We start from the raw sequence: 20,540 nt of genomic DNA on the forward strand, positions 1-20,540 counted from the left end.
TCAACATAAAGGGCACGCCTCTTTGGATGGGCAATCTCTTAGTTTCAGCCTGTACCTTAATGTCTCCTCTTCCCTGAGAAGATAAACAGTATCTTTCTTGTTGACAATCTGTAGACCCTCAATATACCACAGAGGCTGGCCCTGGGCTCCTAAAAACAAACAGTGGCATACAGAAGACCCATGACCCACGGAGGAAAAACAAACTCCTGAAACTGAGTCAAAGAAGTGTTGAATCTTAAGCGTTAACAGCTAGCATAGAGTAAAGGAGGCAAATCAGAAACATCAATAAGAAAGATAATACCGTTTTCACAAGAAAAAGCAACAAAAGACTGGACTGTATGAAACCAATAAGCAAACAATAGGAGAGAACAGATTAGAAAGAGAACTGAAGGTTAGAGCCCATGTGTGTCCACCCAGCGGCGTATCTAGGGGGGGGCGGTGGGGGCGGACCGCCCCAGGCGGCACTATTTAGGGGCGGCAGCCGCGCAGCACTGCACGGCCGGCGTTATAATTAATTAAAAGGTGCGCATGTCCGCCGGACCCGCGACGGGCCTCTCTGAGCCAGGCCGCTCTTTATTAATTATGGTGCGCGGTGCGCGCCGGGCGCCGCGCGCGCAAGTGTCTCCGCGAGTGCGTGTGGGGCATAGGGTGGGGCTGGTGTCGACTATACACATTGTCATGCGCAGAAGCGCAATTTAAAGTGCGCGTCGGCGTGCCGCGACGAGGCGAGGTTAGACATCCCACCAAGAGTCACTACTGAGAAAGAGACCGACTGTCACCATGCGGCGACACCGGCCCCGGCCCGGCCATAATTAATTATTACTAGACCCCTGCTGTCTGGCTAGCCAGTCTTGCCCTGTCTTCGGCTGCCTGCTCGCGCCTGCCTCTGAAGCTGCTGCAGGCTGCCCAGGCCTCAGGTGAGCCTGTGTGTTCTTTTTCAGTGTTTATTCCTGTCAGGATTGTGTTATTTGGCAATGGGCTGTTAATAATAAGCTGCAGGCACTGATTAATGCCACTCAGTTACCTCCAATCACGGCGGAAATGTTTCAGGGATCCGCGTGCGTTGACGGGCCCTCTAAGGTGAGTGCCGATCAATTTCAGTGTATTTTGCCACAAAACCTTTTACTGTTTAAAATGCAACCTCGCCAGGATGGGAGGCAGGGACTTAATCATTCAGGTGACTTACCCGGGGATAGGAAGGGCCTTTCTTCTTTACAAGACTCGAATATGGAGCAGGCTCGGTGGCGTCAGCTCTTTGTGCCTGTGTGTTGACCGGCCTTCATTTAACCAGAGCTGTGCAGGTTGCAAAGCTTGCTTTTTGTTTTAACTTGCGCAAAGGCGTATAGAAAACTTTGCACCTTTCTGTCACGATTGAAACCTTTTTCAGGACGAGTCAAAAAAGTTCTGCTTCAGGCGCACTCTTTACAAAGTCGTGTTCTTTCCCCGAATAATACATTATTGAGCATAGAAAGAACTCCTCAGCAAAGGGTGAACTTGCAGAGAGGAATGCAGCGTGCCCTTCCTAGCTTGGCTGGGTTCAGTTAGGCAGTTATCACACAAATTGCGTTTAAAATTATTTGGGAATTTACAATAAAACTTTGCACGGGCAAAAGTGAATAGGGAAACTTCACAGAGCAACAACTTTGATAAAAGTTCACCAGTATAAAGCAAACTTTCCTCACCTCTACATAGACCTCTATTTCATTTCAACCTCACAGCCCTGCACAGGATACGGGCTCATAAACCGGGTCTGGTGGCTTAGTAGACTAATGCATCCATTCACTCTAGGGGCCTGTGTTTGACCTCATAGACACAGGTTCAAATCCTGGCGGGTGCACTCATCCTTCTGAGGTTGATAAAATGAGTATTATTGAGTTGGGTAACAACAAACATCTGTTATTCAGTGCCAACATGGGTGAACGTGTGCTTTACAAATAAACATGCAATGTTTTATGAACCGACTGGCATTGCACCCTAAGAACTTCTCTTCTGAGCGGTGCTGTCACTGCCTGTCTTGAGCTAAGGCGGGTTTGCTGAAAAGTGCTGGTCCTGTTCAGATAAACGTTATGTTATATACTGAGTTGTATTATTTACAGCACATATCCAATGATGTTTATATAGGGTTTGCCTTCCAAATATTGGCCTCTTGACACCAGGTTTTATACCATCTCCTGACCTGAGATGGTCCATGGTTGTCTGATTGGTGTGGACCAAAGAGTTACACAGTTTCGAGGCACGGACTAAGACCACACACTTTCCAATCTCTGTGGAAGGAAGAAACTACTACCAGACAATTGTCAGCCAAGTGCAAATAATGGCCTAGAACATAATGGAACGATTTGGAAATAAGGTCTGGTGAATCTAAGTGAAGGAGGTGTAAGGATTTGAACTCAGTCCTTGTGCAACGTCAAGGCAAACAGACCAACACCTGCAGTTTGGAGAATGTAGAGTAGAACTCGTGTAGGACTCTTGTACTTACTCTTACATGCCTGTGTATATTGGCACAAAACAATTACAACTGGAATAAAGTGACCATATCCAGGGAATATGTTTATACAATTCTTACAAATAGAAATGTATTTTGCCCTCTTTCAGTGGCAGCTGGCATCTATTTGGGGGGAATATGTGTGAAAACATTATTTAAAAAAACACTAACGTGACGGCCTCCGCTCCGGACCTCTGCTTCCAGGTACTGTATGCTGCAACTCCCTTGACCAATCCTGGCACTGCTCTCATGCAGCATGAGAGCAGTGCCCTGATTAGAGGGAGCAGCCTCTCTCTGCACACCACACCGCTCTGGAGGCCTGCACTTGCTCTTATTTAGCTGTTCAGACAGCTGAGTTATAGATGTTTAAAGCACGCATGTGTGGTTGGCCATCGCAAGCTGGCCGGCCAAACAGATATGCACACTTTAAACAGTGCAGACAGCCCACACTCCTCCCTGCTGATGTCACTCAGCAGGCCCCGCCCCATCATGAAGTTCTGTTTGGGACGGGAATGAAAAATAAAAGGGTAATGAATTACCATTTTATTTTTCATCTCTGGGGCTTTGGGTGTGATTAAGTGGGGCGACAGAGGAGCCGCCCCTACCCTCTTTGCACTCCTACCAATCAGAGACATCTTAAGGATTTGGGGGGCCCTAGGCCAAGCATATGTTGGGGGCCCCTGTGAGGAACAGTTTTGAATTTATGATCCTATTTCAGCTCTTTCATGCCCTCTTTGGCCAAGCCACTGACAGTGCACAGAGACACTCATCTAAATTCTAAATATGTTTACATCTAATATTCAGGGATAGTGACCTGTGTTTTCAATGTTGTAACACAGAAGCAGCGCACAAATATCACTGCGAATAATCTCTGTGACACCCTCCCATTTCTCATATGAGAGGTCCTGTTTTGATCTAAAAGAAACTATTTTATGGATGTTGCATGAAACACACATTTCTCTATAAAATGTCTGCTATAGACACACATATCACCCGCATTTAAAATAAAGGAAAGTCGTATTTAAAACAATATGTTTAAGAATCATTCAGTGCCATCAAGCCAAGACCCTGCAGAACAGAGGTGGTTCTATCAGGCGCCCCCCTTAAAGGCTGGGGTCCTGGGCCAGAGCCCACTTTTTCCATGCCTTAAAAACGTCTCCTCTACCAATAGGGAGTTGGATGTTTTAGAGCTGATTCATAATGTGGGGTCAGAGTTTGTAAAAGAGTACTCCTGCTGTACTACTTCAAGTGGAGTAACAAAGGCCCCGCAGTGAAGGGGGGGGGGGGGTCCTCGAGCACCAGGGTCCCCCTCAGCATAGTAACCTGGCCTGAGAGCTTCTGAGTGAGTCCTTAGGGGGCCCCTTCATGTTCTTTGCAGGGGGGCTCCCTCGAGTTTCGTTACGCCACTGATCCTGCCATGCGCGTTGTGACACGCACCGGCATCTCTTAGCCTGTTAAGTTCTTCTGCTACCCGTTACCCTTGTTGTACGTTGACTCCTGTGACATGTGGTGTGGAGGGAAAGCTCGCACTTTCATTACGTTATGTTGATTGAATGGCGAACGTGGAACTAACATGGTTGACGATGAGTGAGGGGAGGTTACGTGGTACTCTACTTTTGCTTTTCCCTTATTCAATCCATCTGTGATTTATAACACTACGAATTCATGTCCTGTCCATGGCTCATCGCAGAACCCACAATGCCTGTGCTTTCTCAAACGTATGTGTAGCTGTTCTTGTTCTACTGACCATACCACAATGTATGATAATGTCCATGGCAAAAGGATTTATGTTTACTAAAATCCAATCAAATACATAAAAAAATAAAATAATGATATGGAAAGAGTTAAACAAATAGATAGGGCACACTGTGAAAAAAGGAACTGGGGTTCCAAAACACAAAAAAGGAACTTGTCTGTTTTATCACTGAATCTAAAACACTATCATAGAAAGAAATTTGCTAAATATTTTCATTTGTGTAAGGCTGGAGACTTAAAGTAATAGATTGTCGTTCAGTAACATTACTTGTCACGTAACAGGATACATTGGTCATGTAAACCTTATTTTTAACCCAAAAACCAGGTGTAAAATGCTGTATTAAAAACAAGCACTGTCAAAACCATTAGGTCTCTAGCTGGCTACCAGCTTTTGACTTTGTCAGTGCTGGCCAACCCCTGCCATAGACACCCTGGCTGCTGGAGTACAGGAGGCTGTGTAAGGTATGAGCTAAACGGGTTTCAGAGGGGAAGAAAGGATCTTTAGTGAGTGGCAGAGTGGCAGACAGTTCACAGACAAGTCCTATAAAACGAGCATTTGCAATGCAATAGGTCTCGCATTTACGCGAGTTTGAGCTATTGACATTGCAAATAACAAAGCTTTTTATTTGTGTTTTAGGTTTTAAAACAGAAATAAAAGGCATTGTCATTTACAATGCCAATAGCTTAAACTCGCGTAAATGCAAGACCTATTGCATTGCAAATGCTTATTTATATAATTTCAAAATACTGTAGGGGTTAAGCCCAAAGGACCGGGGCCAGCTAGGCCTATTCAAATTTCAAAACAAAAAACGGAAACCTGGCTCCGTGCTGTCTTAGACTCCTATTACTAATGGAGTAACGAGCAGATGATGTTTCTGTTTTTGTAATTTGTTGTAAGTAATTTTTTATTGTGTGTATGTCCATTTATGTCCATGATTGTAGGTCATTGTGAATTGTTTTACATATGTGTTGTGTTTTGTGTGTTAATTTGAGGAAATGGTGTTCTTTTACAGTCATTTAAAAAACGTTTTCCGATCAATCTAAAGACTATTTAATGGTTTATTAAAAATTCACTTCGCACAGATAAAAAAGTAGTCTGTTTGTTACTCCATTAGTAATAGGAGTCTAAGACAGCACAGAGCCAGGTTTCCATTTTGTGTTTTGAATGTTTATATAATTTAGCAGAAACTGAAGCCATTTTGTGTTGAGTCTGAAGCAGAACTAGTTTGGACTCTGGAGCAGAAGAGAACGGTTGCGTATTCACAATAGGCAACAGATTTCATTTAAATACCAATCAATAGCAGTATATTAATGTGTGTTTGCGCTTGTGATGTGTACATATGTATGTGTATAAGTAAAGAGAAAGGGTATTTGGGTATATATCTATGGGCATCTATGTTAGTGGAACAATATATAGATCTATGCTATGACAGTGAAAATTAATGTGGCTAAATTAAATATTCTTCTGGGGAGAATGTATACTAATGCATGTATGCCCTCCCCCCACTCCCATTTTATACCACAGAACAAATGTCAGATTTTATGTTATTGCCATAGAGCAACCCATCTAATGTGGAAAGAACACTCTTCTTCCTCAGAGATTATTTGCTACTATGTCTTTAGAGTATACTATCTCTGCTGATGCTCACAAGGCCTATTCAGTGTGCCTGCATCTCACTGTACAGATTTAATCCACTATCTCCTCTTAAATTTTTATTATAAATGTATTTGTTTATAACTACTAAATAAGTCATGTTATGTACTACCAATTTTGAGTTAGGGAATAGTCCTCATGACACACTTGAGGCTTTGCTTCTTGCTTCTTGTAAATCACTTCCCCTCCTATCCAGAACATTGCTGACAAATAATAGATTACACTTTGCCTATAGATAGATCGATAGTTAGTTAGATAGATGGATATATTGCGTTTAGTCGTTGTTTTCTTTCATGCAATTGAAAAGCTTTCGATCAACTATTAGATAACTAATAGATACAGAAGCTAAAATGAAGCCAGTTAATTGGGGGGACCATGATATTTGGTCATTTAATGTCAGCTGTAGATGATGGATCCCCGAACAGTGTCATGTATGTGCATGTTTGTATTGTGCTGAGGAGATTACCAGGTATTCGTTCACGCAGCTCTCTGATGGATGTCACACGTGGTTTTTCTGAGTCCCCTGATCTATCATGCAATCTGTGTTTTCTCCTTTGTACTGCCGGTCACCGGTGTATTCAACTGTGTAGCCTTGGACCGTGTCATGTATGTGCATATAACTTGCATGATCGAGGTAACTATTAGCGGCGATACTACGTGTCTCTCAGACCTCTTTCAAGTGCCCCCGTCCTTTTTCCCAGCACCCCCCCCCCCCCCCCGGGGCGGCAATCTGAGTGATAGCCCCGGGCGCCACAAGCTCTAGCTACGCCTCTGTGTCCACCAGACTTGTAATCATGAATACAGGAGATACACTGGAACCTTACTAACAGAAGTCAAAGATAAAAGCAGACACCTTGGACAGACGCTGTCAGTCTTCTATGAAGCACTGTTTGCACCTCCTTTTACGATCAGAGGTAGAGGGTAAATGTTGCGAAGTTGTCTGGTTTTTCGCTCACAACTTCCTCCAAGAGCAACATGACAAGCCAAAACAGTGGGGGATATTTAAAACAAAATGTTGGAGCGCAGTGTTATGCCAAAATTAGTAATGCTGCACTCGAACATGTTTACAATACATGGATGCTCTGCATTTACAAAAATATGATGCTCCCCTGTGTTTCCCCTAGCACTGGTGGTAATAAAGCACCCTAGCGCCAGCACAGGCTCCCTTGCACCATGCTGCAAGGGTGACTGCACTGCAGGGGTGATAGTTTATGCGCAGGAAGGGACACCTTCCTGCATATAAACAATCTTCAAAAGCGATTTGCTCATTCCCTGTGTGCTGCACAATGAGGCACAAATGGGAAGAGCGAAAAACAATGAGAAAATAATTTCCTTTCGTATCACCATCCCTGGTCTTAGTTTGTGGCGCTGCCCCAACCTTGCAAATATGAGGCAGCGTCAATAGCAATGGGTGTTGTGGCGGAACATCCACTGCAGGCTAAGCGAAGCCTGAAACAGGGCATTATTTACACAGTGGCATTAAGCCATGTTAAAAAGAAGAGGATATCGCCACCAGACCATCGCTAAAAGTGATGTTCTGATAGCAGTATCCCCTTCGAAATATGCCTCAGGGTGTTAAAGGGACAATCATGAGGTACAAAACATTCTCTAGTCCATTTCCCCATAATTTGGCATTGCAAGTGGCAAATCCCTGAATCTGGTGCAGATTCTCACCAAGAACAACAATCAGCGGTGTATTCTCAGCCAGTCTGCACTACATTTTGCTCCAGCAGTCAGAATGCAGCAGTAAAGGGGCAGCATCTTGGGCAGGTCCACTTTCGGAGTCAGATGTGGTAAAGCACGAGTAACCCAGGAAGTTGCTCAGGGGACTCAGATTTTCACAGCTGAGTCTGCATTTGTGGCAGAAGAAGTCCCTTCTGCCACCCTCTTCTCTGCGGCTTCTCATTCCTCTTAACTCTCACTGTGGAAATGTTCCTTTCACCATCCACTGGATTGAACCACATCTTTAAATGTCTGATCGATGGCATCGTGAAGAATATTAAATCCAGGCAGGAGTTTGGATCATGTTCCACTGATGATTATTGTATAAACTGATGAGTTTTCAAGATATAGATTTCAAGTATTCATTTTCCTCTGCTTTTCAAAGGGTTCTTTAAAGTAAAGTTTGTCGTCATATTTTTGTGTGATGGTCCTAGTAATTGTAGTGTGATTTGATAGGTTTGAAGGTTTTCTCCAAGGTCATGTCTACTTCCAAGAACTATCGCACACTCGTATTGTAAGAAAAGATATCAAACTTGTAGATAACTGTGCTTAATCTGGAAATAAATCAGTAAGTAAACTAATTATCGGATATTCTCAACAAGTCCTGGACACACAGTGTTCCACCCTGTACAGCCCTCCACTACTGTGACACCGTAAAGGTTATGCACACATGGGGTGAACAATCAGCTACTCAGAGGCTTCTGTTGGTGCCTGCTGAGGTGGAATAATCCCTTAATCGATGGGCGGGGCTTGTTCAGTTCTGCTATCTTGACTCTGCCTCTGAGGTCCTATAAATGGGGGATGCTCTGGTCCTCATCTCAGTGGAAAGAGCTCTTCTCCCCTCATTCCTAAGTGCGGATACTGAGACTGCACCGAGTGCTCAATCGCCATGAGGACCCTCCTTCTCTCCACGCTCCTCGCACTCGCAGCGGCCAACGTCCTACCGGCAGGTAAGTCCTTACACACATAAGCTCTAATCAAGAGTGCCTACATATTTCGAATGGGGTCATTAACTTCTGTTAGTGGCCCTATCAGGAATTGAAAAGAGTGCCGTGGTATTTCAGGGTGTGGTAATACTGCATGGTCATTCTTTGAAAACTTTGCCCACATAAGGAAGCAGGGTTGGGTCTGGTGATTCCTGCTACAGCTAAGGATCCCTAGAGCATCAACCTGCGCTCCCCTGGTACTATCGGGACAAGTATTAATGATTCACCCAGTATTACCACCCCTTAATTTTGCACTACCCATAAAGAGGCTGGTTTTGTGGGTCACCAAAGCAGTATAGAATGAATTGACAATCTCAATGGATTTATAGTCAGGCATAGACATCCAAACTGGATGGCCCCTACTGGTAGCAAGTGAATAAGGTTGATGCTAGCAAACCCATTGTGTGTCAGCACTTGATATATATGAAATAAGATTCTGCTTACTAAAACGACTCCCACATTGAATGGGCCAGATCGGCCAAGATGTCACAGACAGCACTAGGTTAGAAGGGTCCATTCGTATAGAAACTTTCTTTTACAGCAAAGAGATAGGATTAATGAAGCGAAAATTAGAAAGTGATTAAGAGAGTGCAAGGACTAAAGAAACAGGAGTGTAGACAGCATGAGAGAGTGAGAGAGAGAACTTGAAATTGTAAATTTACCCACAGTAATTTCCCAAACTGAAAGCCCTGATGTATTTGCAAGAGTAACTCTCCTCCCTCCTTACATGGAGTGTTGATGGATGTTTCTATTCTGTCTTGGCTACATTCTCAGAAACACCTGGGGCAGATTTACACATTTCACACTCAGAGTAGTGCGGCAGCCGCAAATGCTGCGCTGCGCGTAAAGGAGAGAGCACCATATTTGCTGAAATATGGCACTTTCCTCCCCTTTCCCCAGCGCCGGCACTAAAATTAGCTTCCATGCGCCAGTGAGACACCATTGTGCCATAGTGCATGGGTGTTTCTGTGCAACTAGCACAGGTTTTGTGCTGGGAAGATTCCACTCCAGTACAAAATACCATGCTTAGGCTATTTTTGAACATGTCCCCACGTTGTATGTGTGCTGTACAGTGCAGCACACATGGAAAGTCGGAGAATAAAGGAGAAAAAAAACATTTCTCCTTCATAGCGCCTGGTTGAAGAGTGCGTTATTTTCTGACGCTAAAACCTGTCTACTTTTTATAGTGAATAGGGTTTAGCATCATAAACCTTGGGTGGGTGCATGGGAACACCCAGGAATCACCCATGGTACGGCCCTTGGCGCTAAGTAATGCACAGAAGACCTATGTACTGCATTGCATAACATTCACACTATTTCCAGCTGCCCCTGGTCTCTTGTGCTAAATGTCACCCTGCATATATTTACACTTGAGCGACACTAAGATTGAAGAAGGGCCGTCAGGCATGTAAGGCTTTGAGTCGGTGGCCATCAGGCATGTAAGGCTTTGAGTCGGTGGCCATCAGGCATGTAAGGCTTTGAGTCGGTGGCCATCAGGTCAAGTCTTGGCTCCGCCCCGCTTAAACTTCCAGTGGTCTTTGTTAAGCACAATATCGAGCTGTGGGTGTTAACTTTGATGCATGAACACTCAGGTCTGACTTTGACATGATGATTGGAAATCAATAAAGATGGTCAATGGGTTCATCAATCAGTGTATATTGTGGTTGTCCGTCAGTCGTCTGTAGTACATTTCCAGGGAAGTCAGGACAGATGTTCTGCTGGATGCAGAGAGCTGGATTTTGAAGTCTTTTTGGATGAACTTGGGTCTGTTTTTAAGCCTGTGTTGTCTGCATTGCATTGTTTTAGGCGACTCTCAGCATGAGCGTGTTGGTAAGCCCGGGATGTGTTTTCGTGACTACATCCAAAAACATGGCGAAAAGTTTGAGAACTTCAAGAAGAGTAAGACACCCAAGGAGGCGCCAGAGCAAGAGGATCCCCGACACCATCATCTGCCGCAGGAAGAAGGACCCAATCCCTCCAGGACCAAGAAACCTTGCCGCAAACCTGACTTCTCCAAGCTGAAGAACTGCTCAGTGGACTGGGACTGCGACGGCGACGACAAGTGCTGCAGCACCAAGGTCGGCATGAAGTGCACCAGGCCGATGTTTGGTAAGGGCCGACTATGTCCTTTCCCTCTCTTGTCAAGATCTTTTGAGCCCTGTCTCTGGCTTTTATCAACAGACAAAGCTTACACTGTTGTCAACAGGGTATACCAGACAATAGGTTACCCCATCCCACATGCTGTCACCAAGAGTGTCCACAAAGATCCGTGGGCCTGATTCACAAAGATAAACTTACACTTTTGTGTAAGTTTACTATTTTTTGGTATTCACACAGGTAAACCTAGACCAAAAGTCTAACTTTACTACTTGTAGGTATTCACAAAGGTAATTTACTACTGTTAAAGTTAAACGTTTGGTCCAAGTTTACCTTTGTGAATACCGAAAAGTAGCAAACTTACACAAAAGTGTAATTTTAACTTTGTGAATCGGACCCATGATGTTTCCTAATGAGATTTGCAAGGCACGTAGTGGAATCATTTATTTTGCTAACACCACATACACATAACTTATTGCAGCAAAGTCTCAAAATCATACTTGCCGATATCTGGAAAGTTACACCATCCTGGTTACATTTGTTAAAGGGCTGCCCAAAAACAGCAGTCGTTTCCGCCTGTGGCTAAAACGGGGGAGGTTTTGAGAATACTAGGGGTCGAAGCCCCGGTCTTGCATAGAATATTTCTACCATTGACTTCTTGAGTACCTATCAACAATTAATAATCTGCTAACTACTCCAAAGCTGGTCCTGTCATTCTAAAGTGTATTTTCCTCCCTCTCAGACTTATTTTCTACCTTTGCATCAGCTAACCCTGGAAGATTCTGTGATTACTCCACACACAGATGGCTACTCACTCCACAGACAAGGTGTCCTGACTACTGCCAAAGTGATCAGCAAGCAGAGGGACCTTTAGGTGTTTCATATCCGGGAATGGCATACCGCCTGCTCTCTGCAAGCAGTAATGTCAATAACAAGTCAATGCAGGGCGCCTGTGTTAAAGTGCCTGAACGCACACATGTAGAATGACAGCGATGGAGGTTTTTGCATTGATTGCAGCGAATCCGCAGCATCAGTCCTAATTCAATAAAACAGTGTAAAGTTCAGTTCTCCTGAGTAGAAGTAATGCTCTGGAAGATGGCATGGAGAGAGAGACACAGAACTCCTAGGGCCCTATTACAGATAAGGTGCACTTTTCCTGTTCGCGACACAGGGCACCTTTAAATAGGTGCACCGTACACAAAAAGGGAAACTGCACCCTATTATGTTGAAAGCCCTGCCCTCAGGGGAGCTGCAAACTCGTGGTGCCCTGGGGGCAGCGCATGCATGTAAGCTATCAAGTGGCTGCTTCAAAGCTGCTTCTTGTTTCACACTGCAGGCAGCCACCTGCCTGCACTTTCAAAAGGGATTAGAGATCACTTTGCAGGCGGATGTGGTGAGTGATAGCATCCACCTGCAAGGGGATGTTTGGGGGTCCCCCTCCTCCAGAGGTCTTCCATCAGGTGGTGCACTGGCAGTGTGCCACCTTTTTGTGGTGCACTTTCAATGCGCCTACTGACATCTTCTTTGCCTCCGCGTTCGCGCCCATAACACATCGGGCGCAGAGGTAAAGACATTCCCTGATTTGCATGGGGACATGCCTGCATCCAAATGAAGAAACAACCTCTTGAGAAAACTCTGGTGCTACATGTGCACCGGCGCTATCTGTATTACAGTACGGGCCGCACAAGCGTCTGCATCCTCTTCTCTAATTCCAAAGTGCCCCGTGGCACTTTCTATAATTTGACCCTTGGTCGGGCTTATGGTGAAGCCTGTCCGTTTTCCGTCAAGCCTTCTCTGACTCTCTCATCTTTCGGCACAGGAAACACTTAGACTTCTATGGCCTACGGGACTGGCCTACGGGAAGACAACATGAAATATCACTTCCCCCGAAATAAGGTTGTAACCTTTGAACCCTTGACTCGTACCATCCAAAATATGACTGCGGACTATCCCCTGGCAATCCTGTTCAGGAAGCATTTCTGCATTGCTGCCATATTCTCTCCTCTGGGAAAATGTTGTTTCTCTGGTTGACTCATGTAAAAGTATGTAAAAGCAGCTCCCTCGCTAAAGACACCTGGAAGAGATGTGTAAAAGAACCGCGGCAATATTGGCTAATGAGGACCACTGTAGCTTTACTTTTCCTCTTAGTTTATTCCCCTAGTCTGGGTGTTGTCTGTTCTACTCTGGATGTCCTATCCGACTCTTGTAACCCACAACAAAATAACACAAAAATACGACAAAACACCAGCACAGCACATCTTCACCACATAAAATAAGAAGGGTGCTATAAAGAAAAAGCAAATATAAAGACAAAATAAAGAATTTACAATACACAATAAAAACACAGCACAAAAACAAACTATGACAATAATCTATCACAGCAGCATAAGTTCAGAAAATCAGACGACACAACAAAATCAGGGAGCTACACAATGCGAGCTTGAAGACCCTGGCAGATTCTGTCACTTGTTTATCTTTCCCCGCTTCTCACTCTACAAGTTCTGTCTGCTCACATCTTGCGAGTTATTAATTGGGTGGACACCTTTGAAAAATGTAAAGCACACATTTATCATGAAACAACTGACTTGCGTGGCTGGTGTGGCACTAGCAGTGTGTTGTCCGCAGTGTGACAGGGCCTGTGAGACATTCTCTACTCAAACCAAGTCGAGGTTCACTCAGGAGCGTGCTTGAGTGGTACAAGGTTTGCACAGACCAGGCCTATATGTGCTCAGAGTCCAGGCGCTTCATACGTTTCCCCATAGGATTTATACTTAATATAACGTATCGCTCTCATAGTGAGCCTCTCTTGTTTATTTCAGTTTTAAGAAGTCTTAACCCACTGCTGTGACGTAGCAACAGTTGATACAAAACTGGTTACACACTGTTGCTCCACCATGAAGGGCTTCTAGGCCAGGTAACCGGGCTCCATGAGAGCCGGTCAGAGCAGTGCTGCTTGTCAGCCTTGACTGAAAGCAGGAAGCACAGCTGCAAGAGGGGGCAGGAAGGCAGGGGAGGGGAGGGGAGGGGGCTGGGACAGGGACACATAACAAAGGCCATGGTATGTATGTCTCTCCATTACTCTAATGCCTCTGTGCAGTAGTTGAAGGCAGGGGAAGATGATTTTAGGGGCCTTACAGAACATAAAATTATGTGTAAAAGTGAATTACAGGATGTTTTTCACCTCAGGGTTCTGAGTGACGTCACATAAAACGCAAGCTTCTCTCTCGTTGCCTATATGACTTCACTCAAAAAACCTTGGTGAAAACATCTCTGTATTCACTATTACCCTTCTATAGTTCGATATATAAGTGCTGCACTGTTTAGAGCTCTTCTTTTACTGCGACTGCTTCTGACCAGATGTGAATCTTTCTGCCTTAGTAACTTGTGTCTGTCTTAGAATCAATGTCTTGTATAGTTTGAACATGCTCAGGAGGGCCCCACTGACCACAGCATTCAAGTCACCTCGCTGCACTGCATCACTGGGAAAGTGCAGGAGTGCACCATATTTAAGGCATACAGCGCATTCCTGTCCTTTCCCATGCGCTGGGGCACATTGAGCTGTCTAGCCCCAAAGCAGGCAATCTTGAACTATAGTGCAAAGGTGCCCGTGTTGTGAGCAGGATTATTTTTGTGCAGGATGGGATACCTTCCTGCACAAAAACAATCCTGAAAAGCTTTTTCCCGAATGCATGCATTATCAGGTTTACGACATCTTGCAGATCTGGGAATGCGTAAAAAAAACCATGGGAGTTGCTTGAGAACACCTAGGAGGGCCCACAGAACACCTCGCCATGGCAGAGTAATGCAACGCAGCGATTTGCATTGCATTACTCCAGAGCTTTGGAGCCACTCAAAACCACGCAAAGTGGCTTTGCATGGCATCAAAAATCTGACTTACGGTTTGTGTCATTCTTGCACCATGTTCTGTGGTGCAAGAACGTCGCAAACCTGGTAATAATTATAGACCCAGAAGTTCCTACATACATAAACATGAATGTTTCCTGAAAATGTAGTAAGAGTGCATGTGTGAAAGCACAAACGTAATACATCAGCTCCATTAACAGTGTTCCATTGCCCTTTTGCTATGTTGACTGTATGGAGATATGTGAATACATATATCAATTAACCCTGGGCGTAGTTCACGTAGTAGCGCTACGCATAGCTATGCGAACTGCGTAGTGCAGTAGGGAAATGCTGTTCAGAATGATTGCACAGTGCCGGATGCTTGTCCGCACTGTGCAATCATTGCAAACGACATCCTGCACAGTGCAAGCGGTCGTTTTCTGTTGCAGCTTTCTCAACGCGGACTGGTAGTTTCTCATCGCGAGCGGTCGCGAGCATACCCAACCATTCGCAATGAGAAACCTGACCTCCCCGCATTGAGAATCTCGCCGAAAGGTTTATTTTTTCACACTCGCGATTGCCAACTTGATGTTGCCGATCACGAACAAGGAAAAAGTCTCGCTGGGATGTTGATTTTGCTCGCTTGCGGTCGCCAACTTGACGTTGAGGACCGCGAGCGAGCAAAAAATGCTCGCTACGTGTTTTTGCACTGTGTTATGTGCAATTCAGGTAGCGTAGTTGCGCAAACTATGCACACTCCGCGAGCGTAGCATAGTTTTCCGCCCAGGCCTAATATCAATACTTTGTTTTGAAATTCTCACTTTCTCAGTGATCGACATATTTCCCCAGTGGAAAAATCAGTGCGCCCACATGCCCACCAATTTTGGTCATTACGAGGGACATCTTAAGAATTTTGAGGGCCCTGGGTTTTAATGTATTTTGGGGGCCCCTTATTGGAACAGCTTTCAATTTATGATCCAGTTTCAGCTCTTTCATGCCTTCTTTGGCCTTCTTTGGCCAGGTCACTTGCACTGCACAAGCACACTGGTCCAAATTCTAAATATATTCACATCTAATATTAAGGGATATTGACGTTTGTTCTCATATATCATGCTCTGTTTTGATCAAAAAAACTTTTATACGGATGTTGCATGAAACATAAGCACAATATTTCTTGGTAAAATGTTTATAATAAGCTCTCACATCACCCACATTAAAAATAAATTAAAGAAAAAGTGTATTTAAAACAAGCTGTTTAAGAATTATTTAAGGTCATCAGGGCAAAACTCAATGCAGAACAGAGCTGGCTCCATCAGGGCCCCCTGAAAGCCTGGGGCCCAGGGCCACAGCCCACTTTGCCCATGCCTTAAAACCTCTCTGTTCATTACTCTTTCTCACCCTGAAAGCGCGTTGACTCTTGCCCGGGGTAGGAGTGATTCTTTTTCAGGGTGAGACTCTGCCTACAGCAGGTTTGAGATTACCCAGAATGCTGTAGGTTTGTGTGTGTTCAAAGGTAGTTCCTCCAGCCCGAGGTAGGAATGCAGGGTTCTTCTGGGTGTGACAAGTATGCAGCCAGCAGCCAGCTTGGACATGATGATCGCTCCATATTCCCTCTGACATTCCCTTAAAACTTTCTTTTCTTTCTAGAAGAACACAAGGAGGAAAGAACAGAGAACCATGGAGCTGCTGAATCTGAAAACGAAGAAGAGAGAGGCGCAGAACAAAAGCGAAGAGAAAAACGACATCACAGTGAAGATCAAGAAGACAAGAGTGAACAGTCAGAATCAAAGGAAGAAATAGAGGGAGAACAAGGAAAAGAAGGAAAACGAGAAAAAAGGAGTGAAAAGGGAAAGAGGGGTGGGAAAGGAAAAGGTGAAGGAAAGGGTAAAGGCAGAGCTGGAGGTAAGGGTGAAGGAAAGGGTAAAGGCAGATCTGGAGGTAAGGGTGAAGGAAAGGGTGGGGACAGGGGTGCACAGAAGGGTGAAGGAAAGGGTGAGGACAGGGGTGGACAGAAGGGTGAAGGAAAGGGCGAGGGCAGGGGTGCACAGAAGGGTGAAGGAAAGGGTGGGGACAGGGGTGGACAGAAGGGTGAAGGAAAGGGTGGGGACAGGGGTGGACAGAAGGGTGAAGGGGAGGGTGAGGGCAGGGGTGGACAGATGGGTGAAGGAAAGGGTAAGGGACATGGAGAAGAGAAAGGTGAAGGGAGGGGCAGGGGCAGCGAGGGAGAAAAGGGGCAAGGGAAAGGAAGAGGTGAAAAGCAACCGGGTGGAGACAATAGCAAGGGAAGAGAGAACGAAAAGGAAAGAGAAAAGAGGAGTGCAAAGGGAAAGAGCGAAGGAAAGGGACAGAGAGGTAAAGCAGGGGGTGCAGGAGGAAAAGGTGCAGAACATGGGAAGGGGTCAGCAAAAGGTAAAGGGAAGAAGCAAGGGTGAGGAAAGGGTGTCAAAGAACAAAACGAGGGCATTGGAGGGGGGATAAGAGCACAGGAGGGAAGGGGGGCAAGAAAGGAAAGTGATGGGGAAAGGAATTGATCCCTCTCAAGTGAAAGGAAAAGAGAGCGAGAAGAAGGGAATGCAGAACAGCCTGGGTGTGGTCAGGGATACAGGAGTGATCCTTGCATTGTTTTCTTCCATCTATAGATGAAGTTGTGGAAAGAATGTAAATCAAGATGCTCATAAAAATACTGTAGATATAGAATAAAACAGCACAATAAAATCCACGCCCAGAGTCCACGCGCAGTCATTTTGAATCCTATTCTGTCGCTGTCTGTGTCTGGCAAGGTACAGGATTGAGGGGCGTTGAAGAGAGCCCAGGCATCATTCATGAAACACTGTCCTCACTTTGTGGGCTTTAACACAAGGCAAGCAGAAAAAAGAGAAAGACAAGCATTGGCAAATGCAATAGATCTAGACTCTAAAACACAGAGCTGGTGGCTTGGCAGATACTTTTTTTTCATTAGCATTAACATGACAAAAATGACCGCCAGTGCTTCACAATGCACACAGCGCCTGGATACCCTCACGGGTGACAGGTAGCGCTCTACAAATCTGCTGATTGATTGAATAATGCATTTCCAGCATGCCATGATGCACGTGCAAGCGCGCGGCGCCCAGCTGCTCATCCATTAAAGAAAACCCCTTCCAAGATGAGCCCTGAGGGGCAGGCAGTAGGTTTAGGATTTTTATTTTACCGTTCTGACATGGCGGGTGGCCATTCTAGAGGACCACAGCAACAAAAACCAGGAAGCAAGGAACCCAGGGGCACTTTCCAGCCGCCCGGACCTCGTTCCAAAAACCATAATATTGATAGAAATAACAGAACACAGGGAGTAGAACGGGGAATATTGTAGAGACAATGGAGAAGGCACACGAGGAGGAACAAGAGACAGAGAGAGACTGGAGAACAAGGAAACATGCACTTTTGTGGAATGAGGAAACTAAAGAAAACAAGCATTCTTAAAACCAATCTTCCTGGCTTTAATGAGCTAGACCATATGCCTGGGTCCCCCTTCTTTAATATAATGAATTAGGGGCAAGGTTTATCAATCTTTCATACAACGCAATGCAACATGCTGTGCTTCACCGTGTAAAAGGTAGAGGGCAGGATTGCACCATATTTACCAATATATGGCACATTCCTGTTTTCTGCCTGAACTGGCACACATCTGTTGCATAGCGCCAATGCAGCCAACCTTGCGCCATGATGCAAGGGTGCCTGTCTTTCGGGCAGGATTGTTTTGGCACAGGAAGGGACACCTTCCTACACAAAAACAATCCTCTAAGGCTTTTTACTCTTTCTAACTGTGTTGTAGAATGCAAAAACAACAATTGATGGACAGAATGCAGAACAATGTCATACATTCACCCCAGTACAGAGATCTGGGCCTAAATCCATTGTTTTTTTGCTCACCATGCCATTCCAGTTTGAACCCAGCCATATGCAAATCAGTCTTGACCCTGTGCCTCATGGGAACAGTCCAGCCCGAACTGCCAAGCCAAGTCCTCCCTGAACTGGAAATAAGCATCCTAGGAACGGTTTCGGGGTTTCACCCCTCTTCAGCCAGGATAGCTTGATTCCAGTGGCATGGAGAGCAAGGGACCCACGTCTGGGCATACCCTTCCCACTCGGGGTGACAATTGCAAAAACAACAATTGATGGACAGAATGCAGAACAATGTCATACATTCACCCCAGTACAGAAATCTGGGCCTAAATCCATCGTTTTTTTGCTCACCGTGCCGTTCCAGTTTGAACCCAGCCATATGCAAATCAGTCTTGATCCTGTGCCTCATGGGAACAGTCCAGCCCGAACTGCCAATCCAAGTCCTCCCTCAACTGGAAACAAGCATCCTAGGACCGGTTTCTGGGTTTCACCCCTCTTCAGCCAGGATAGCTTGATTCCAGTGGCATGGAGAGCAAGGGACCCACGTCTGGGCATACCCTTCCCACTCGGGGTGACAATTGCAAAAACAACAATTGATGGACAGAATGCAGAACAATGTCATACATTCACCACAAAATGCAGCACAATTAGAGAGATGAAACAACGAGAAGAAATACATCTATGTTTCTCCTCACTGTGGCTCCCCTGACAGGGCGTGGCATTTTAACGCATTCCCAAGTTCAGAAGTCTTGCTAAATCTGGGAATACCCATGATCTCCCCATAGAATGCCCTTCCAGGGCAAAGTAACTCAAGGCAGCAACTTGCGCTGCTTTGCGTTAGTCCATGTTTATCAAGCAATGCAGGGCCACACAAGGCGGCCTTGCATGTTAGGTAAACCTGAGTCTTGTAGTGTGTTGCCCTTTCATCACCATGTGTGCAGCAAAGGCAACACAATACTGTGATAACTTTGGCCCTGGACATGCAAAACCTACTGGGGTAGTGGCACTGTATGAATGATGCATGTTATAAACACTTGGTTTGGCAGATATATTTTTAAGTTGGGCAAAACCCAAAACATAATACTTCTTGACCTGTTGGACTCAGCACAACCTAAAACCACAAGTTTCTTTGTCAGTCTTCCAATCTCAATGCTTCTCACATTCAAAAACCTGGAGATTTCCGTGCCAGTGAGTATCTCCTCAAGACCTGCTTTTTCTTTGTATTCTGTAGTCCCAGTTATGAAAGTGAAAGCATTAAGTGAAACTAGAAGTACCATATTGAAAAGAATAAAAACAGGACATGATAAGCTGTTTATTGCAGACATGGATTTCCAGAAGAGCTTTGAAAAGTTCTATGTCTGAACTAAGCATCCATTTACAACGCTTGACTTTACCACGCATTCATTACCATGCAATGCCTTCACTATGCATTGCCTTTATAACTCAAACCTTTACCATCCTTATACCTTTCCCATGCATGCCTATACAATGCAAGGTAAGTTTATATAAGGTAAGTGAACGTTTATATGTCTGTATGTGGGCCGCTCAGCAGCAGCATTAGGGATTTCTCCTGCAGACGCCCGACGAGCGAGGTAACCTTTTTCCAATAGCGTAACAGCACTGCACAGGTGGGGAGGTGTCAGCTTAACTTTGGCCCCATGGACATTTCAATTGGGGACCGCAGACAAAGCAACTTACTAAAGTATTATTTTGGCAATCACCATGTCTGCTGCAGCGCTGAGAGACCGAGAGTCTGCAGCGGAGGAGATGTTTACCGACAACCCTCCCCAGAGGCAGCAAAATAATGATCGGGGGCCGTGGAAACAACAACGGCAACCAAAGGACTAAAGGATAATTATCGCGCACTGGAGCGACTCATGACACAGGAAACTGCAAAATAGTGGGAGGCAAAGTCTCTACAAAAATATTTAGACGCTGGCAGAATCCCGAGGGGGCTATGAATGATGTTACCCCCCAGCTATGATACCCCTAATCCACGTATGATGGCTGAGTGGGCTGAATGCAACCTGGACTCCTCCTGAAGAATAGTGGAGATACTTGTAAAGTACGCAGAGGTGGACAGGTTGGAACTACAGAACAAAATTGAAATTCTCAG

At 45.1% G+C, this 20,540-nt stretch overlaps 1 protein-coding gene across 1 annotated transcript; it reads left to right on the top strand.

Annotated features, from left to right (window-relative positions):
- Positions 1–8,439: 8,439 nt before the first annotated feature.
- On the top strand, positions 8,440–19,786 carry LOC146813277 (uncharacterized). Its single transcript, XM_085615354.1, has 4 exons — positions 8,440–8,566; positions 10,409–10,711; positions 16,190–16,894; positions 19,656–19,786. Exons 1-4 carry the CDS (start codon positions 8,506–8,508, stop codon positions 19,784–19,786), a joined length of 1,200 nt encoding a protein of 399 aa, XP_085471480.1. The 5' UTR covers positions 8,440–8,505.
- Positions 19,787–20,540: the final 754 nt, after the last annotated feature.

This window comes from Triturus cristatus, chromosome 7 (genome assembly GCF_964204655.1).
Source record: "Triturus cristatus chromosome 7, aTriCri1.1, whole genome shotgun sequence".
Taxonomy (NCBI): domain Eukaryota; kingdom Metazoa; phylum Chordata; class Amphibia; order Caudata; family Salamandridae; genus Triturus; species Triturus cristatus.